General features: G+C 55.0%; 3 protein-coding genes across 7 annotated transcripts; 1 reads left to right on the forward strand and 2 right to left on the reverse strand.

The window, feature by feature from the left end:
* Positions 1-2509: 2509 nt before the first annotated feature.
* SSR4 (signal sequence receptor subunit 4) lies at positions 2510-6333 on the reverse strand. Of its 2 annotated transcripts, none has more exons than XM_079124013.1 (6): positions 6091-6333; positions 4207-4325; positions 3457-3531; positions 3222-3311; positions 2894-2959; positions 2510-2674 (listed from the first exon to the last, which is right to left on the reverse strand). In XM_079124013.1, exons 1-6 carry the CDS (start codon positions 6155-6157, stop codon positions 2570-2572), a joined length of 522 nt encoding a protein of 173 aa, XP_078980139.1. In that variant the 5' UTR covers positions 6158-6333; the 3' UTR covers positions 2510-2569. The 2 variants fall into 2 exon arrangements, with proteins under 2 accessions (XP_078980139.1, XP_078980140.1); XM_079124014.1 differs by having other exon boundaries at positions 2894-2973; positions 6091-6299.
* A 150-nt stretch (positions 6334-6483) lies between these two features.
* IDH3G (isocitrate dehydrogenase (NAD(+)) 3 non-catalytic subunit gamma) lies at positions 6484-14923 on the forward strand. Of its 3 annotated transcripts, XM_079124015.1 has the most exons (13): positions 6506-6601; positions 9961-10002; positions 10312-10323; positions 10604-10701; positions 11057-11169; positions 12350-12410; positions 12534-12666; positions 13052-13185; positions 13494-13596; positions 13678-13824; positions 14114-14208; positions 14296-14356; positions 14639-14848. In XM_079124015.1, exons 1-13 carry the CDS (start codon positions 6521-6523, stop codon positions 14738-14740), a joined length of 1182 nt encoding a protein of 393 aa, XP_078980141.1. In that variant the 5' UTR covers positions 6506-6520; the 3' UTR covers positions 14741-14848. The 3 variants fall into 3 exon arrangements, with proteins under 3 accessions (XP_078980143.1, XP_078980142.1, XP_078980141.1); XM_079124017.1 differs by lacking the exons at positions 10312-10323; positions 14296-14356 and having other exon boundaries at positions 6484-6601; positions 14639-14923; XM_079124016.1 differs by lacking the exons at positions 9961-10002; positions 10312-10323 and having other exon boundaries at positions 6500-6601; positions 10556-10701.
* A 226-nt stretch (positions 14924-15149) lies between these two features.
* SRPK3 (SRSF protein kinase 3) lies at positions 15150-19556 on the reverse strand. Of its 2 annotated transcripts, none has more exons than XM_079124012.1 (15): positions 19483-19556; positions 19281-19411; positions 18991-19099; positions 18802-18889; positions 18406-18493; positions 17782-17888; positions 17543-17708; positions 17417-17442; positions 16818-16923; positions 16489-16728; positions 16301-16401; positions 15843-15950; positions 15699-15768; positions 15503-15595; positions 15150-15335 (listed from the first exon to the last, which is right to left on the reverse strand). In XM_079124012.1, exons 1-15 carry the CDS (start codon positions 19539-19541, stop codon positions 15151-15153), a joined length of 1677 nt encoding a protein of 558 aa, XP_078980138.1. In that variant the 5' UTR covers positions 19542-19556; the 3' UTR covers position 15150. The 2 variants fall into 2 exon arrangements, with proteins under 2 accessions (XP_078980138.1, XP_078980137.1); XM_079124011.1 differs by having other exon boundaries at positions 16818-16947.
* Between the last annotated feature and the right edge of the window lie 221 nt (positions 19557-19777).

Genomic DNA, 19777 nt, shown 5'->3' on the forward strand with positions numbered 1-19777 from the left:
TGAGGGCTGTATCCTTCCTTAGTGACTGGAGGAGGGTGAGACTGCAGGGACTGAGTGGGCAGTGTCCATCCAGGAAGAATTCACTGAGCCCGCATCTGTGTCTGATGCCATCTGGAGCAGGGCCGCTCTTTCTGAGTGGCCTTAGGAGGGTGCTTAGATGTTGAGAGGGTTTAGCAGCCAAGCCCCATGAGCAACAGTGGAAGACCTCGGGCTGCCTGGCCTGGAGAGGACTTGGTAGCAACCAGAGGCCTGGACCCAGTGACAGGCAGGTGGGCTGATCAGGAGAGATGCACATCTGACCTTCAACCACTTCCAGGTGTTGCAGTTTGCAAGTGGTGCCCCTCAGGTTTGGAGAGCCCCAGATTGGAGGCAGGCAGGCTGTCCCGCCCTGCCCCCACCTGCATCTCAAGAATAAAGCAAGCTGCCTTTTTACTTGGTTGAATCGTGGCCTCCCTGTTTTCATTCTCACCATGCTATTTATCCTGGGAAAAGATAGCAGTTCATTAATTTCTAAATGCAGAGATCCAGGCAGCAATTTGGTGATGGATAACATGCTGTGATGGGTGAGTGGGAAACCCAAGGGCCCACTTCCAGAAGCCACGTCCTGCTGCCAGGAAGGCAGGGTCACAGGGGTGTATCCCATCTGTCTGCCATACTGAATGGCTCTGGGAGGGAAGGCCAGCACATCACATGGCAGTCCTGCCTAGGAACAATGAGCAGGGGAGTGGGTGACAGGCTTCTGGAGGCAGTGGAGGTGGGAATGGGGCAGGGGCTAGCCTGATTCCCCATTCCTCTTGGGCCTTCTTCAGTTGAAGGTGTGGCACACCCAAATCAGCCCCTCCCAAGGCCAACTGTTCCTCTTTGGACTTACTTCCCCTTTCTTCTGGTGGGGTGTTCACAGGACATGGGCCAACACGGGCCCAGAGCCTGGAGTCCCTTGGCCATCTCAGGGAGAAGTGGCGCCAGGAGGGCTGCCAGCTCTTGGCTACTGATGCCCTGGAACAGTGACTTCATATTTGGGTCCCACTGCCATCAGGCTGCCTGGTGGAGCCAGAACCAAAAAGAGCAACCGGGCTGCCTTCTTCCTGTGTAGGCTAGGCTGCTGGCAGAACATGAGGAGTGGTCATCTGCTCCTTAACAGCCAGGGGGAGCAGCTCCTGCTCCCAGCACTGGGTTTTATCTCTGGACTCCAGAAAGATCATCTGCTGCCTGAGCTAGTGTGGTCTGATCCTCCTGGGGCCAACTCTTCTGTTGTGCCCACCCCAGACCACTTTCCCCTAGTCTGAAGGAGGCTTCCTAGCAGGACCAGGTAGGTGGACAGGTCCACCTTCTCACCCTCTATTCCCACACCTTCCAATCCTCCCAGGTCCTGTGGCACAGCCTAGGCAGGGGAGGGAGCCTGGATATTGTCCTCCCAGAAGGCTAGGGCCCTTGCCTCCTTTTCCAGTGTATACTCTGGATGGCTGTACCGTTTCCTCTGGTAATGGCTAATGGTGACTGTGTACACAGGTACTAGGGCATTACCAGCTGGTCCCAATGATCCCAATGCCCTGTAGTAGGCTCTGTAATCATAGCAATGATGGAGCTGGGAAGGGTTCACAGAATTTGCACCCAGCCCCTTTGGACCCCAGGGCCCTCACTACCCCACCAGCTACCCTTAGTACCATGGACCACTCAAGTGACTGGTGCCAAGCACAGGCCCAGATGCCTGCCTGGTGTCTGGTAGACCCTGGGTATTCATGAAGGGTCACAAGAAGGGAGCGGTGGACTTTCCGAGGTGTGGGAGTCTGTTTTCTAAATGCCCCATGCTAAACCCAATGCTGAGCAGAAGCTTGCTGGGAAACAACGTGGAATGGCCAAGCTGTTGAATTTGGAGGGACCTTCTGCCTGGACAGCTGTGTGCTGTGGGGTGTTGGGGCACATACCAGGTTTAACTCCATCAGCAAGCAAAGCACTGCGAAGTACCTGTATGTGACTCATGCCCCAGGCTGCAAGGAGAAGCCATCATGAAGATGAGGCTGATTGTTTCACCATGGGTGTCCATAGCACTGACTAAAGGATTATGGGGAAACTAGAAAAGGCTCTGTCTTCTCTGACCAGGCCAGAGTACAAGCCAGTCCTAAAGGCACAGGTGCAGCAGAGCAGCCCTCCTCTCTGCTCTCCAGCTGGAGGCAGGCTCAGAAGGTCATAGGGACTGGCCCCAGGCCAACCATGGGAAGACACTCCACTAGGAGGCCAAGTGGAGACCTGGTGGCTCTGCCACAGGGGACCAGGTGAGAACAGGAGAGAAAAGGCAGTCTTTGCTGAAGGGTCATGTGCTGGGAAGGAAAGGGATGGATCCATGCCCAACATGCCAGCAACCAGGACAGAGACAAAGAGAAGGTGGACATAGGACACCGGGGAAGGTTTGGCCTCTGCTGTTAAGGTGGGCAAGGGCATGCTGGGTGCCCAGCTCTCCTGGTGTGAGGATGGCATGGCAATGTAAGCCACGAGCCCTGTGTCCCAAATGTACTCATGACAACCAGTGACTGTTTATTGAAAGAAGCAAAGGAGAGCTGGGGTGCCATCCTCAGGCCTGGATGTGGCTCTTTGCACTGAAGGCCAGATAGTAGATCACTAGGCCAATCACTGCGGCCAGTACCTCAGTGGAGACCCAGGGCCCATTCCAGGCACCCTGAAAGAGAAAAGACCAAAAGCTTAGCTCAGGGGAGTCATGGGCAAGTGGACCAGTCAGTCCCAGTCACCAGCCCTCAGGGCACACAAGGCATACTGGTTAATGATGGCCCAATAGGTGGAGCTGCGGCTGCAAAGTAAGAGAACTTTCCCTCAACCCCCACCCCCAGAAAGGAAGTGTGCCACATGTTTTGTGTTCCCCTGGGACTAGGACACTTACCCGATGGTCCACGCTGACTGTAAACAGGGGTGGGATGATTGAAATGTCCTCGTTATTTCTCTGAGCCTGCAAGGGAGGTGCTGGGGTCAGGGAACACTGAATGGGTTGTCTAGGTGGGGTGGAGAGGGACAGGAGAGGCAGGAACAAAGAAGAACAAAGGAAAGAAACAAGGAAGAGACAGGTGGGGCAAGTGGGGTAGGAGCACAGGAAGGTACCCACCCAGCCCATCCTGCTCCACACAAGCCAGCTTCCTAGCTGCTGAAGCTGCAGAAGGGCAGGGCTTGCCCTCCCTTGCTGGAGCCTCCGAGGGGCTCCAGGCAATACTTGCCTTCCTTAGGAGGCTGTAGGACTCCTCATCAAAGAATCTGACCTCATAGGTGCCTGCATGGGCGCTCTTATGGTCTAGGCTCCAGGACACCTGGTTGAGTATATTGGATAGGGGGTGGGCAGAGTGGACACCTGAGGGGCCAGCCTGCCAATGCTGACAGCACCAGTACAAGCAGCTCTCAAGTCATGCTCACAAGCAGGTAGCCTTCCCCTACCCTGGGCTCAGCATCCCTTACCTGATAACGGCCCACATCTTGGCCCCTGGTGACAGGGAACTGTTTTCCACTGACATCAGCATAAAGAGCCATGTTCTGGATGAGGAGACAAAAGGAGAGACATCTTCTGTGGATGCAAGCAGAGGGGCCAGGCCTACTTGGGGGCTGGAGTGTGTTTGGCAGAGGCCACCATGTAAGAACCACAGGGATAGGCCTAGTACAACCTGGAGCTGTACTAGGAAACCAAACAATGCCCTGACACTGTCTTCTGGGTCTCTACCTGAGGAAAAATAGGGTTAGACACCCACTATGGCTTGGCCTAACTTATCCCCCACAAGTCTGTTAACTGTGAACAAGACACTGATGACAGAAATGTCTGTTATTTCTCAGCACCTAAAAGGAAGGTGCTAGGGTCAAGGAGTGCCTTAAAAGCTTCCTAAGAGGCATTTAACTTGAGGAGTGTAACTTAACAAAATACCCACATGGACACACAATCTTGCAAACAGCAACCAGAAAATGGAGGGAAGCAGCCCTTTCTCATGTTCCAGATATTCATGTTTGAAACATGGGTATCTCTGCAAGGTTACTGCATGTAGCAAAGCAAACATGAGCAGGTCAGGAAATGCTCTGAAATACTCACTAGGATCTGTCCTTGCTGCCCTGATCTCTCCCACGTCCCATGCCCTGTCGACATGGTCAGATTCTGTCAACTGCCAGTCAGGAAAATCATCCCCACCCCACTTGCTCCTGACTGAAGCCCCACTGCCTCACCTGGACCCTGTTCTTGCACGTCAGGGAGATCTCCACAATGAAGACAGTCTCGGTGGAAATGACAGCATCTGAAGTAGTGTAGTAGGAAGGGGTGATCTGGGGCTCCACACAGGCCTCTGCTGCAGGGAGAAGACAAGGCTGGCTTGTGCGTGCTGGGATGGTCTGCCCCAGCTCTGCCTCCCAGACCCGGTCAGCTGAGGACACACAGGTCCTTCTGTCTGTCAGGTGTGGTCTTGGGGACCAATCCCAGTGCTCATGCAGAAGTTGGTGAAAGGGGGAGTGTGATGGCCATGAAGACAGGCCAGAGAGTGGTAGGAAGACCTCCCTGGTCTGCCAGATACAGAGGTGGACCTCAATGCAATGGCAAGGGAAAAGAAAGTGCGTGTATTTGGGGAGTATGAACAGGCTGGATTTACTGTATCACTCATGTTAGTGCCTGGACCTACAAAAGGGAGGTCATACAACAGCCTACCTGGGCATGGTGCACCCCAGAAGCCCAAGGAGCCAGGCTGGCCTTAATGCAGAGCCATGTATTATTGCCCAGACAGCGTACCAAAAGCATCCTCAGCAAAGACACCAAGAAGAGTGCTAGCAATGCATAGGAGCTTTCAAGATAAGGAAAAAGGTCTCCCCCAGCTGGCTGACAGAAGGCCAAGAGTAGCCTCAAAAGTTCCCAGGGGAAGCAAATAGGAGGGGCTCTGGATTAAGGCACACAACTTGTCCCTGTAAATTCAGCAGCCCAGAGAAAAAGAGGCCAGCGGTAGCCATCTCCGTATCTACAGAGCCTCAGGAAAAGGGTGCTAGCTATGTCAGAGGGCATGAAGCAAACACTACCCTAAGTGAGAAAACTTCTCAACCAACTGCTCTCTGACTGCGATGTCCTGGCAGAATGATGGCTTGAGGAAGTCAAGAGAAGCCTTTGGGTCTGGACAGCAGAAGGAAAATGCCTACAAATGGTAGTGAGGGGTGTTCTCAGGGGCCATATACCATAGGCTTTCTGTGCCCTGCTAAAGCTGGGCCATTTTCCTGTGCACACTGTGGAAAGGTTTCATAGCCAGGTTTGTATTTGAAAAAATCCCTGGCTGTGGCCTGGGGGAATTCCTAAGGGGTGGGTGGGAAGGGTATGGGTAGGGAGAACATTTAGGCTGATGCTGGCCTTGAAGTATTCAGGAAACTATGTGCAGAAGGCAGTCCCTGCCCAGTCTAGGCCCCCAGACCTGATGCAGGGGCTGCTAACAACCTCATAAATACACTGGACTCTCCCCGCCACCCTGCCCGCCCCAGTGTTAAGAATCACTCACGGATGTAAATCAATGAGACTGTGGTTAGCTGAACCCCAGGATGAACACATCCAGCCTCAGGGAAAGTCAAAAGCTCCCTAACTTGCCTGTCTCTCTTGCTGTCCCCCTGCCTGGACTGTTCTTGCTCCCTCTCACTTAGCTCTCACTTTCCTGGGTAAGCCTGGCCTGCACCGCAGACTCAGATGGTTCCTCTCTGCCAGCCCTGTTTCTCACCGCTATTGGTTGGCACTGTACAGTCTTGCTCCTGTCCGACTACCCTTTGAGACAGGGAGCGAGAGCAGGGACTTGTGTCACCTTTGCTGCTGGAGCCGGTGGGCAGGAGAACGATGCAGCTTTGGGACTCTTCGATAAGCACACAAGGGAAAGATGTTTGTTTCGTCCAGCAGTCTGGCTGCCAGGTAAACTTGTGTGTGGAACGTTGATCCCTGCACCCCGAGGCCACCTGCCTCTCGGAGGAAGGCCCGGCCGGCAGCCATGAGCCTTGGGAAGGGCCAGACCCCTGCTTCTCCCATACCCCTTCACCCCCCAGCACCACCTGCCGTCGGACAGGCTCGCCAGAAACAAGCTCCGGCCAGGCCGCTACCTGAGCAGCAAGAGAGGCCGAACAGCAGGAGTAGCGCCAGGGCGCCGAGAGATGCCATCGCCGCCATCGCCTCTTCTCTGCCGAGAGAAAAAGAGAGCGAGCTCCCCTGAACACGCGGGGCAGACGAGGAAGCGCGACGCGTAAGCGGCCACGGCAGCCAATCGCGCCCAGGCGGGCCGGGTCGGGCCTCGTGACGTCGCTGGTGGCACTGACGTGTCCCCTCCCCGAGCCAGAGGCCCAGCCGGCCGCGCCCCCCACTCAAGATGGCGGCAGCGGTACTACGGAAACCGGAAGGGGGCGTGGGAAACCGGCGCGTTCATGCGCGTGCGCAATAGACCTGTGACCCTGCACTCGGGACTTCTCGCCCTGCCTATTTCTCGCGAGAGTAGTGTCTTCACGTTGGACCCTGGTACGGCTCTCACTTTCTGTCATGGCGCTGAAGGTGGCGACGGCTGCCGGTGGCGCTGCGAAGACAGTGCTCAGGCCAGCCCTTCTTTGTCGTCCTTGGGAGGTGAGTGGAGAATGGGCCACCGGACAGCTGCAGCGTTTACTGGGGTCCTTGCACCCCATTGGAGCGGGAGGGAGACAGCGGCTCTTTGAGCAGACTGGAGTTCGATTGGCTGCGACTCGCGGCAGGGGCGGGGAAGAGCCCTGTGCGCCGGGGTTCATTGGCCGCCTCCGCTGTCAGTGAGGGGATTGGCCAAAGTTGGCCCTGGTCTGGCTCCGCCAGGGGTCTATATCTTGTGACGGGGGCTGAGGGTGGGCCGCAGCGGCTGCCTGTTACCTCCCTGGCGTCCTTGTGGGAGCCCTCCGGAGATGGTCACATGTCCCGGCCCCGCCTTGCTCTAACCGCCTTGAGTATCCGGTTCCCGTACTCAGTTCCTCCTTGGGTTTCCCTCGTGGACCTCTTTGCCACCTGCTCTAATGCAGGATAATTGGGCTTTGCCAGTCACCCTTGATCCCTCCCGCATTCTTAGAGTCCCAGATTCTTCTCTTCTTACACACGTTTAAGATGAAGATAGCTTAGGATTTGGTTAGCACTACATAGCAGCAGCAAGCCAACATTGGCCTTGGGGTATGAGAGATATGACCTCCAGGCCTTGCTTCCCCACTGACCCACGGGTTGGCCTTAGGCCAGACCCCTCCTCTCTCTGGGTTCCAATTTCCCTTCTGTTCAGTGAAGGGAGGCGACTTCTTATTCTCAAAGGATCCTGCAAACTTTGACCTTCCAGAACTCCACGATTTTGTTTACACTTCTGTGGACACTTCCATTTGCCACTTTTCTCCCCTCTGTCCGCTAGGGGAGACTGCTTATGCATTATGAAATTGTCTTTAAAATGCTGACTTCTTCCACATCACCAGAGAAAGAACACCAAGCATGTAAAGATTTCTAGAGCCCCCAGTGGCTCCTGCAGGCTCTTGGTGAAGACATTTGTCTCCTCCTTGACCCCCCACACGTGTATGTGTTTGTGGGTGCTCTTGGGGTGGGAGTAAGGGGCAGTGAACAGTTGGTAGGCAGACAGTGCCTTGCCCTGAGATTAGTTTTCCTGGGCAACCCTTATAAAGGAACCCCAGATTGGGGTCCCACTTGTTGGGACCTCCTGGGAAAACATGCAGCCACTATTGGTACTTGATCCAAGAGAAAAGTGCCAAAGAGAAGCTGTAGTAAGATGTGGCATGTGGGAGCCTTTGAGCAGGAGCATGTACCACCCTAGACCCCTGTCTTTCTGTGGAATTATCAAAAGATGATGAATGAGCAGGATGCCTGTGCACATCCCATCCTGCCTCATACTGGGCTCCTTTGGTTGGTAGCTTCATGGGGTAAGCCAGGTGTGAGGCAGAACCTTTGTAATCCCCTGAAGGAAGATGCCTGCATCTATATAGAGAGCAAGGTCAAGGAAGTCTCTCTGAAGAACTCTCTGGGACTTTGACCAGAGCCCAGTGAAACATCTTCATAAGAAGCAGGTGTGGGAGAGGTGCAGTCCTCTTGGCAATGTTGCCATCCATAGGCAGGAGTGCATAGACTTCAAGCCAGATCTGGTGCAGGCCCTCAGGACACTGGCTCATTGCTACAACCAAACAAAGCCCAGGAGGAATTAATTGTTAGGAGCTGCAGGGATCAACCCTATATTCTCCAAAGACACCAGCTTTGAACTCTGACCTAAGAGTGTGATAGGGTGAAGGGGTGGTTGTGCCTTAGCACAGCGCCTGCTGAGATCTGTGAATAGCCACATACCCCCTTTCTAGCAGTCGTATGGAGTAGGTGCCTCTGTTCTAGGGATTTCAGATGGGACTGCGAATCCATCTTGAGAGTAGCAGATGGTGAGTTTGGACTGAGATCTGCCTGGTTTCCATCTGTCTCTTCACTTTCTGATGTGCTTGTTCATTCAGGAAGTGTTCCATGTATCCCACCTCTGGATCTTGGAGTGACAAGAATGATGGTGGGGAACCAGAGGCATGACCTCTGCTCTTAGAGTCTGGGAAGAGAGCAGGACAGCAATAACTTAGGGAGGTGTCCCTTGGTGGTTGGAAGGGAGTCATTGAAGCTTTGGGAGCCCAACTTGGCAGCCTTTGGGCATCAGGGAAAGCTCTGTGGGTAGGCCATATGCCACTTTCTCCAAGCTTGTATTGAGAGACTACAAATAAGATGAATCCAGATATTGACAAGTGCTAGGAAAAAAAAAAAAAAAAAAAAACCCAAGTCCCAATGTGCTTGTGGCTGCAAGCACAGGTACCACACAGATAACTGAGGTGCCCTTGGGACTGTGGTCTTAGTGTCACCTCTCCTAGCGTGGGCCAGTGAGTGGCATATCTGCATTGCCAGCATTTGGGCAAGCGGACCCCTTGTGAATGCAAGCCAGGTGGATCCAGATGGTCAATGGTTAGATTCTACCTGAGCCTTCTGGACTTCTAGCAGAAAGGCACAGCTCTTTAGAATGGCCACAGTGCTTCTGCCACTGACTGGAACACTTTGCTGCTGCCTAGTGGGCAAGTGGCAAGACACCCCAAATAACAAGACCTTGGCTCTGCACTACCTCCTTGGGTGTGTTCCTAGGTGGGGCACATCAGGGAAGGGAGGAAAGCTCTTCTGCAAAGGGGCCTGAGACACAGATCTCTCCCTCCAGGACAATGGGTCACTTCTTAGCACCTGACCTGTTTGGTCTAGGCAGCTTTTGCTCTGAACCTGTCAGATGTGGCACTGGAATAGCCAAACATAGCTGTTTTCCTTCTCAGGGGGTTGGGGACGTTCATCATCTAGGCCACGAAGCAGCTTGCAGTTCTTTACGAAAGTCTTCCTAGAGGTTAGTGTCTGTCATGAGTCTTCCAGAAATGACTGTTTCCTTACACACGTGTGTGATTTATCTTCTGAAGGGCCATTCCCTAGGGAGTGATAGGCCTGTCTTCTCCTTATCTCCCAGTTCTGTTTTTACTGTAGTGATTGTGTGCTACTTTTGTAATAAGGAAAAATGAGAAAAGATGTGATAACATTATTGTTAGGCCCTGTGGTTTGTTGTAATGATTTCTCTTTTGCACCACATTTAGTTTGCCAGTTTTTCCTTGTAGACATCACTGAACAGCAATAATTGGCCAAAAAATAATCAGAAGCAAAGGTTTTTAATAAACTGACCCAAGAGCCAAAGAGGTGTGAAGCATTGGAACACTTTTAGTGGTACTCCAGGGGCCAGTCATTGGCAACAAGCTTTAGAGCCAACCTTCTTGGGCACATTGTGTGCTGGTAGGGCACAGGTTGGGTTTGTCTGAGCACAGTGGGGCCAATCCTTTCTCCCTGCCAAGAGCTAGACAAGCCCTTGGCAAACTTGACTTTCAGGGCTGGACAATTAACACTTGGGTTTGGGTTCTCTTTGGCAGGTTCTGGGTACCCATGAGGTCCCCTGGAGAAGCATCTCCTCAGTAAGTACTTGCCCTTGAGTGTCGTGCTTGCCTGTGTGTGAGTATAGGTGCTCACACGTGCAGGGTGTGTGCACAAGTTGTGTGTGCACTTGTGCGCACATGTAGTATGTATATACACATGTGAGCACAAGTGCCCGTGCCCCTTTGCTCCCTGCCTTTGTGTCCCTCCTTCCAAGGCGCTCACACCTCACCCCTCCCTAAGTTGTGCTAGACAGCGTCCCCAGGGAAAAGATTCTGGTTTCTCCGTCACAGCCTTGATCTTCCAACCTTGGCTGATTCATGTCTTCTTCCTTTCTGTTTTTCCTCTAGCAACAAACAATTGTGAGTATTCTTCATTTCTTCTAAGTTAGATTTGGGGGGGGGCTCTTAGTTGCTTTGGGGTTGGCCCAAGTCCAGGTGAGCCTGGGGACTTTTGCTGACCAGGGACTCAGATGATCAGCCCTATTTGGGATGGGGGTACACCAGGCTGGCTCCTCAGGGTTGACCAGTCTGTGCAATCAGTGTTGGTGGAAGAAAGGAACTGACTTGAGCCCCTGGGTGCTGAGCCAGTGAGCATGTGGGAGTACCCAAAGGCCTGTCTTTACCCTCTCTATCCTTCCAGCCTCCATCGGCTAAGTATGGTGGGCGGCACACAGTGACGATGATTCCAGGGGATGGCATTGGGCCAGAGCTCATGTTGCACGTTAAGTCTGTGTTCAGGTATGGAGATTCTAGGCCCACTTTCCCTTGCCTTGGCCCCTAGGAAAGGTTGTGCCCTAGACCTCACCAGGGTGCCCTTAGAACTTTGTCCCTGGAAGGGCAGTGAGTTCGGAGGCTACTAGTCAGGGCTTTGCCTGAGCATCTGGTGAGGTGGTAACAGAAAGGCTTCTGTTCCCATCAGGGTGGCTTGGGCATGGGAAGGTGGCAGTCCTGCTAACTGCATTGTAGAGTTCAAGCATGTCCTCATGATTTGGCGTGGGTGGGCCTGGTCCCCTCTCAGCCAGAACCTGGACACATTTCCTGGAGGAGGTAGGGGAGGCCCTGAACTAGCCACCCTGACCCAGCTCTGCCCCAGGCATGCATGTGTGCCAGTGGACTTTGAAGAAGTGCACGTAAGCTCCAATGCTGATGAGGAAGACATCCGCAATGCCATCATGGCCATCCGTCGGAACCGTGTGGCCCTGAAGGGTAAGCTCAAGGACCAGGGTGTGGTTCTGCACATAGTTCGTTTTACCTCCAAACTGACATTTTTTTTTTTTTTTTTTTTTTTTTTTTTTTGGTACTAGGGATTGAACCCAGGGGCGCTTAACCACTGGGCCCCAGCTCTTTTTATTTTTTATTTTGAGATAGGGCCTTGCTATATTGCTGAGGTTGACCTCAAATCTGTGATCCTCCTCTCCTGCCTCAGCCTCCCAGGTCACTGGGATTACAGGCGTGTGCCACCATGCCCAGCCCAAGCTAACTCTTGTTGGTTCCCATGGCCCCAATTTTGGAATTTTTCTGGCTAGAGAGGACTCTTGGCTTGGAGTCTGGGTAGAGACGTGCAGGCCTGCTGATGGTATGATTCTGATGAGGATTCTGATAGCCCCTCCTGAGTTTGCCTTGGTTGGGCCCAGGTCCTCTGCATACTTCAGCTCATCATCTGCTCTGTGAGGAGCTTGTGAGCAGTGATGAACCCAGGTGGAGCCCTAGGTGCCAGCAGTCAAGCTGAAGAGCCTACATGATAGCCACAGGGTGCCGTAGGCACTTTGGATGGAGGCAGTCTGGCCAGGGACAGCTCAGAGGAGCAGGTGGTCCTGTTGGGCTGCCAAAAAGGCCTTTCTGCTCATTACCCTCTGACTGCCTTCTCTTGGTGACTGCTGGCTTCTTGGATGCAGTGGGTCTCTTCTTCCCTTCTTCTGGGTGCCTGGCCACATGGCAGGACCTAACTAAACTGTGGTCTTCTTCAGGCAGACCCTGACTGCTCCTAAGCCTTGGAGTTATCCTGTTTAAAGTCACTTCAATGGTGATGTCCTGGCTAGCAAGCCTGTTGATAAACAGGAATGGTCACTTTCTATCAAGGCAGACCCTGGGCAGTAAGTGGTAGGGCCTCCTTGCCAACTGCCAATTGGATTCATTCATTCATTTAGTAAATATTTATTGAATGCTTACTATGTGCTTTTCTAGGTCCTTTGGAAACCATTGGTGAAAAACACACATGTGCCCTTGCTGGAAGTTACTTTCTAGTGTTCTATGAAGTATTCTGCTGCTGAGAGCCTTCTTTTCCTCCAATTGAAGCAGCTTTCAGTTCACATCCCTTGGGCCAAGCAGGGGGGATATGGGGCCAGGGGCCCCTCTCCAGCCTGCCTGTCTTGTTTTCGTTCTGTAGGTAACATTGAAACAAACCATAACCTGCCACCATCCCACAAATCCCGAAACAACATCCTTCGGTGAGAGCCAAGTACATGGGGTGGTGGCTCAATGAAGGCCAGGGTAGGCTGTGCCAGCAGAGTAATGGCTCCAACCAGCTGCCAGTCAGGCCTAGCCTGCCTCTTTCTCTGTCCCTCTCCCAGCACAAGCCTGGACCTCTATGCCAATGTCATTCACTGTAAGAGCCTGCCAGGAGTGGTGACCCGGCACAAGGACATAGACATTCTTATTGTGCGGGAAAACACAGAGGGCGAGTATAGCAGCCTGGAGCATGAGGTGGGTAAAACCAGGTAACCTGAAACTGGGGTTGTGGCTCAGTGGTAGAGTGCTTGCCTAGCACATGTGAGGCATTGGGTTCCATCCTCAGCACCACATATAAATAGATAAATAAAACAAAGGTATTGTGTCCATCTACAACTAAAAAAAATTAAAAAAAAAAAAAAAAAACAGGTGACCCTCTCCTAACTCTCCTAAGAGAGGGTCACCATATGGCAGTCTGGGGATATGCTGAACCAGGGTCAGTGTTGAGGGGAGACCTTAAGGAACCAGGAAGAGGTGGTTCCTCAAAAGACAGGGGTTGTGCCCAAGGAAGAAGCCAGAGTACTCAGCCATAGGACTGTGTCCCACAGCACCACTCACTTCTCTCCCGGCCCCTTCTCAGAGCGTGACAGGAGTGGTGGAGAGCCTGAAGATTATCACCAAGGCCAAGTCCCTACGCATTGCCGAATATGCCTTCAAGCTGGCTCATGAGAGTGGGCGCAAGAAAGTGACAGCCGTGCACAAGGCCAACATCATGTGTGTATCCTGATCTTCCCACCCATTCTTTAGTCATCCCTCAGGCAGTTGGAGTGGTCTGTTCTCAGGCTCAGGATCTAGGACACTGGCCACCCTCCAAGGGTTTACACCCAAGGGTGTATCTTATCATCCCTGAGGGTCTTTGCCTTCACAATGGTACACGCTTAGTGGGACAAGATTATGCCCATTTTGCAAATGGAAGGGTAGGTTAGAAATTAGCCTTCAGGCCCTCTACATGCCCTGTCCCTCTGGCTGTCTGTGGTGATGGATCAAGCTGGTGTCCTTTGCCCCTCCTTGTCTCCCTCTAGGAAACTAGGCGATGGGCTCTTCCTCCAGTGCTGCAGGGAGGTGGCTGCCCGCTACCCCCAGATTACCTTTGAGAACATGATTGTGGACAACACTACAATGCAGGTAGTGGGCCCACCTGACTCCACAGCTTCCTGCCCTGGGCACCCTGGGCTTCTCACACTTAGCCTGCTCCTTGCTCCACAGCTGGTGTCCCGGCCCCAGCAGTTTGATGTCATGGTGATGCCCAATCTCTACGGTAACATTGTCAACAACGTCTGTGCAGGGCTGGTCGGAGGCCCAGGCCTGGTGGCTGGGGCCAACTATGGTCATGTGTATGCGGTGTTTGAGACAGTGAGTACCTGGGTGCCGCCATCTTTCTCTCACAGCAGCCTCGTGGGGCTGTAATTCACATCCCACACAATGATGTGCAAACATGAGTGCTATTTAGGTCCCAAATATTTCCAATACCCCAAAAGGAAACCTCACATCCATGAGCAGTCCCTCCCCATTTCCTCTCCCCAGCATCTCATTTGCTTTCTGTCTGGAGATGTGCTTCTGCTAGGCACATCACATGAGTGGAATCATCTGCCCTATACCCTTACCATTTTCCACCCACCCTCTTTTGTCCTTTCTTTTCCAGGCTACAAGGAACACAGGCAAGAGTATTGCCAATAAGAACATTGCCAACCCCACAGCCACACTGCTAGCAAGCTGCATGATGCTAGACCACCTCAAGTAAGTGGCATCCCAGTACCTAGCTGTGAGCCTCCTGCCCAGCCCTCTAGGCCCTGACAACCAAAGTCTGGCTCTTCTCTCCCACAGGCTTCATTCTTATGCCACCTCCATCCGCAAAGCTGTCTTGGCATCCATGGACAATGAAAATGTGAGGCACCTCTTGTCCCTTCCTGGCCCCGTGCCATGACCTTCCTTCCTCTAACCCATGTTGAGCCGGTGTGACCAGCCTGAGGGGCTGGGGACAGTGACTAGCATTGACTGTGTTTCCCAAGGGGAGGGTGGTACCAGGTAGGGCTTCTGGACCTTAGCTGGTACCCCTGCCCACCTGGTGGCATTTCCAGGCCCTGCAAGCTATAGGAGACAGTGGGCAGCCCGAGGTGGGTACTGGTGTTGGCATGCCTGATGTACCCAAACTTCCCATCTTCTACAGATGCACACCCCAGACATCGGGGGCCAGGGCACTACCTCCCAAGCCATCCAGGACATCATCCGCCACATCCGCATCATCAATGGCCGGGCTGTGGAGGCCTAGGCTTTCCCTGGGACTGTCTTGGCCCATTCCTAGATGCCCCTTCTCACTCCAGCACCCCCAGCCAGCTTGGTGGGCAGACCCCAGAATAAACCCACTTCTGCCCCAGAACTCAGCTGTGCGACTCCCTCACTCCAGGACACTGGTGTTTCTATTCACGCTTTATTAAGAAAGAAACACATACTTTCCCACCCGGAGGATCTTCCAGAATTGTGGGCAGGCAAGTTCTGAGACATGGGCCTGACCCGAGCATCTCTGTGTCCTGTCATGGGTGGGTGAAAAAGCTGGCATTCAGCAGGGTAAGAGAGGGCAGCTATTGCAGGGTGGTGGGAGTCACCCTGCTTTCCCTCAAGGCACTGAGAGCTAGGGGCAGAGGCAGACCCAACCCCTGCTGCCCACAGCTGTAGCAGGACCTAGGGGTTGAGCCAGGGGTGCTGGAGGCAGTCGGCGGCACTGGCCCGCTTTTCAGGGATGTACTCCATCATGGGCAGCAGAAAGGCGCTGAACTGTGTGGCCTGTTCCAGGGGCCACTCATACTTCTCCATGAGCACCTCATATAGACCCCAGTGCTTGAGGTTATGGATGTGGCGCAGCTCTCCTGGGGGGCCAGGCAGCATTAGGCTGCATCCCCAGGCCAGCTGGCGCTTGGGCTCTGCTAGGGAAGTCTCTGGCTTTCTGAGAACCAGTGTTCCTTCTAGGTAAGAACCCAGGGTCCATGTCCCACCCTTCCCCCAGCCAGGTGATCTGAGCCCACTTGGTCCCCACCTCTCCTGTTGAAGAACTCTCGGGAGTAACGGCCTGAGAGGGCAAAGGCTGGGGGGATGTCTCCCAGAAGCTCCACGATGTGAGCAATGTGGTCTGTGGGCAGAGAGGAGGTTGGCTAGTAGGCAGGTGGCCAGGAGGCCAGGAGGCCCCAAGGCCCCAAGGCCCCAAGGCTGAGCCCAGGACCTGCCTCCCCTACCCTCATCACGACTGTAGTCTTCTCCTGAGTGAGGCTCAAACAGGTAGTCACCGGTAGCCAGCTCGAAGGCCTGGAATGAATGGGGAAGGTGAAGCTGCCATTGGGCAGCTGGCCCTGGGCGTGGGGGCAGCCCAGTCAGCGTACCATGCATGCTGTGCTCCAGATGTCCGCCGGGGGGCCATACTCTGCACCGATCAGTACTTCCACAGCCCGGTACTGCCGAGTCTGGATGTCCTCAGTGAAGTGCTTGTGCTGGAGACAAGGGGAGCCCTGGGGGCAGGAGCTGGGGCCCAGATTGTCTTGTCCCCATAACCCCCAGTCCTGCCTCTGTTCATGCACCCAGAAACCTTGTGGGGCTTACTCTGATCCTTAGGGTCCCCAGATATCCTGGGAGGCTGGGTCTCTTCCCAGTGACCTCTTGCCATGGGCCCAGTTCTGCTGACTGGGCAGAACCCTGCTGGTTGGGGCCAGCAGCAGGAAGCAGCCCTCAGCTCTGTTTGACGGCACTGCTCTGTGAGCCCATGGTACACCAATGGGCCCTGTGCCCCACAGGCCAGGTTGGGGCTCCCCAAGAGCAGCCTGCCTCCCCAAGGTGCTCATACCACCCAGCAGGCGTTGCCCAGATCTGCAATCTTGATCTTGATCTTGTCTGCATTTTGGGGCTCCAGGGGGTTCACCAGGAGGTTTGAGGCACCAAATGGTGCTGGGGATGGAAAGGGAGAGAGAGAAGTTGGACGGCTCAGCTCCTCCTGGCCCTGCCTGTCCACTACGTGCTGTTCCCCACACTTACTGCTGGGTGACAGGAGACCCCCAGTCTCACGCTGATTGGATGAGCCTGAAAGGATGGAGCAGGAGGCCGGCGAGAACAGAGAGCCTGAGAAGCCAGAGGTCTGCGAACTGGGGCTGAGGCTGCGGTCACCTCCAGGGGCAGGGGAGGAGGAGGCTGGGGAGGGGCCAGTCCTGGTGCCCCCAGGGTGGCAGCCTGAAGAGGAGGTAGAGCCGCTGCCCCCCTCTAGTCTTGATCCAGAATCTGGGGAGATGGGGCAGAGGTGCTTGTGAGCAGACAGCCCGTGGCCTGCGCATGCGCTTGGCGATCCAGGACCCCTCCAGGCCCCTCACCCTCAGCCTGGGCTGCAGCCTCCATGGCCTCCAGCCTCTGCAGGTCCCTCAGCCGCTCCTCTAGCAGCCGCTTCTGCTGTTTCCGCTTGCGCCTCATCTTCTTCCTCTTATTTTTGGACAGCTTACCAGTCTGCCGCCAGAGTCAGGGTCACCCCCAGGGTTCCCATCCCCCAGCCAGTCTGATAGTGGAAGTTTCCCTGCCCAGCTCTGAAACTTGGGGGTCCCATGGATGCCAGAATGTGGTGCCACCACCCTCTGCTCACCCCTTGGCCTCAGCTCCTCACCCATCTCCTTACCTCCCCTCCTGTCCCTGCACTCATTCCCTAAAGCTGTGAGGTTGGGGTGGACATTGTGGGCCTGCCCCCAGAGTACTCTCCCTTCTTGGTCCCAACTAAGATGGCCTGAAGTAGCCATCAGAGGAGGATGCAGCATCTTTCCATGGAGGCGGTGGTGGGCACAGTGGCCACAAAGGGCAATTTGGAGCACGTGACCTGCCCTGTATATTGCTCATATCTGGGCCGGCCCATCTTTTAGCAGGAGTGCAAGAGTTTGGGTGGAGATGAGGAAGGGGACAGGTAGAGAGGGGTGCCCCAACTTACCAAGACCTCCTGGGGGGCAGTGCTGACTGGGGATGCAGGTGGGATGGAGGGAGAAAAATGAATGGACATTCGGCCAGGGACTGAGTGCCAGAGGCCTGGACCCAGCCCTGCACATGCTCGTGGTACCTGTGGAGCGGGATGGGGGTGGGGCCCCTGACTGCTGCCACTCTGTGGCTTCTGCCGCCAGGCGCCTGATGTAGGCATCACCCACACACAGGAGGATGTTTTCAGGCTTGATGTCCGTGTGGATGATCTTGCATTTGGTGTGGAGGTAGTCTAGGCCATGCAGCACCTGGGAAGAGTCACACCTGAACTCCAGCATCCCCTCCCAGGCTAGGCCAGGCAGCTGGAGGGACAGCCCTCACCTGCCTCACGATGCTCTTCACGCAGGGCACAGGCAGACCCTGGTAGTTGGACTTGATGATCCATTTGAGGAGCTGGTGGCCCAGGACCTCCAGCACCATGCACACATCTGGGCACTGGAGTGAAGGGTGGCCAGCGCACACACAGCTGGGGCACAAGCCCTGCCCACCCTTAGCTAAGCAGGGAGAGCGACAAAGCTCGGGCTGCACAGACGTGGAGGGGGCAGGACTTGCCCTGGGCGGTCTTGGTAGCCACCACTGTCTTGGTGTTATTATTTATAGTGTCCCTGTCACCATCAGAAGTGTGCCAGTGGGATGGTACATTTTATGGCCATCCTAGAGATGGCACTGGAGGATACACAGGCCTCAGGCCAGCCCCACTCTTACGCAGTTAGGTCTTTTTGGGTAGCCCCTGCAATTTGAGGGTAACTTGCACAGATTATCAGCAAGCTGGTTACCCACTCTCCTGCCTCCCACAGCAACACACATGCCTGAAAGGGTGGGGCTGTTTTGTAGAGTATCCCTGGGAGGAATAAATACCCTTGGTGCAGATCAGCAACTGAGGCCCTGGTAGCTAGAAGGCAGAAGCTGGCCCCCTTGCTGCTCTGCTCATCCTACAAAGGATACGAACTCCATTAACGCCTGAGATCCTGAAGTCATCGATGAGCTGAACAATGGTCTCTCTTTTGGGGTCACTGGGGTCACTGTCCCGGACCTGGAGCAAAAGCCAAGGCGCCAAGGTTGGCTTCAACACACCCCTCACCAGCTGCTCCTCTTGGTCGTCTCTGGATGGAAGTACCTCTAGCCCCACTTTCTGCCCTAGCCAGGTCCCACTGGAAGGAAGAAAAGACCCCTCCCCAACCCCCCGCGTGATCTTCCAGGTCCTCCCACTCTGCAGAGCCACCTGGAGCCTGCCCCTCTGGGAGTCCTGTCCCGCTCAGCAGAGCTCCAGCAGGCCTTGCACCCACATTGCCAGGCTCAAGTCAGTTCCCGGGGAACCAGAGCAGTAGGGAGGTGCCTCACACATTTCAGGAGCTTGATCTCATCCACAGCTGTCTCAGTATAGTGCCCGGCACTCTTCACCACTTTTAGGGCCACGAAGCGCTTGCGCCTGCAATACCAAGACCCTCGTCAGCTGCCGGCCATGGTGGTGGCCTCAACCAAGTCCAAAGCAGGATCCCAGCCAGCACCGGGGTTGGAGGGGCCACTCACTGGATGTCCCAGCAGAGCCAGACGGTAGAGAAGTGGCCCCAGCCCAGTTTTCGCACCACGTGGTACCGCCCATTGAACAAGTCACCGATCTTCACTGGGTAGTAGCCACCTGCCAAAGGGGGCCAATAGATCATTGTGGGGGTGTCTCCCTTCCCTGTCCCCCAGGACAGCCCATCCCCACCGGCCATCAGGCCCACGTGGGCCCCGCCTTCAGACACCCTTTTCTTCCTAGGCTGACCTGAGCCCCTGCAGTGGCAATCTGGTCGCCTGTACCCAAGAGCAGGCCTCACCCTTGCAGTAGTCCTTGGGGTCTTCCTGTTCTTCGTCATCAGAGCCCAGGAGCCCCTGAAGCATTGGAGGTGCCGGTGTGGCTGGGGCTAGTTCAGAGCCTGAGGACTCAGGCCCACAGGAGGCCTGTGAGCTGCGGGTGGAGTGGGCGGGCAGTGAGTGCATGAGGAGCCGGGGACCCTGGACACCCGGGATAAGCCCTACCTGCTGCTGCTGCCGCCACTGTCGCCGCAGCCGCCACTACCGCCCGCGCTGGCGCTCATCCCGGCCTCACGGCCCACAGCTCCGGTGCCCGGGGCGGCTGCTCCTGTGGGGCCTGGCTGTGGCCCGTGCATTTATAACCTCGGCTGCTGATCTCACTCGCCTTTATAAATAGCCTCCCAGCTGCTCAGCTGTGGGCAAGGTATGTGGTGCGGGGAGGGGGCGGCGCGGCTGACGGTGGCCCAGAGAGCACGGTCCCCAGGCGGAGGCCCCCTGCTTCGCCCACACCCCAGGGGAA

Source organism: Sciurus vulgaris, assembly GCF_902686455.1.
Source record: "Sciurus vulgaris genome assembly, chromosome: X".
NCBI classification, from domain to species: Eukaryota; Metazoa; Chordata; class Mammalia; order Rodentia; family Sciuridae; genus Sciurus; species Sciurus vulgaris.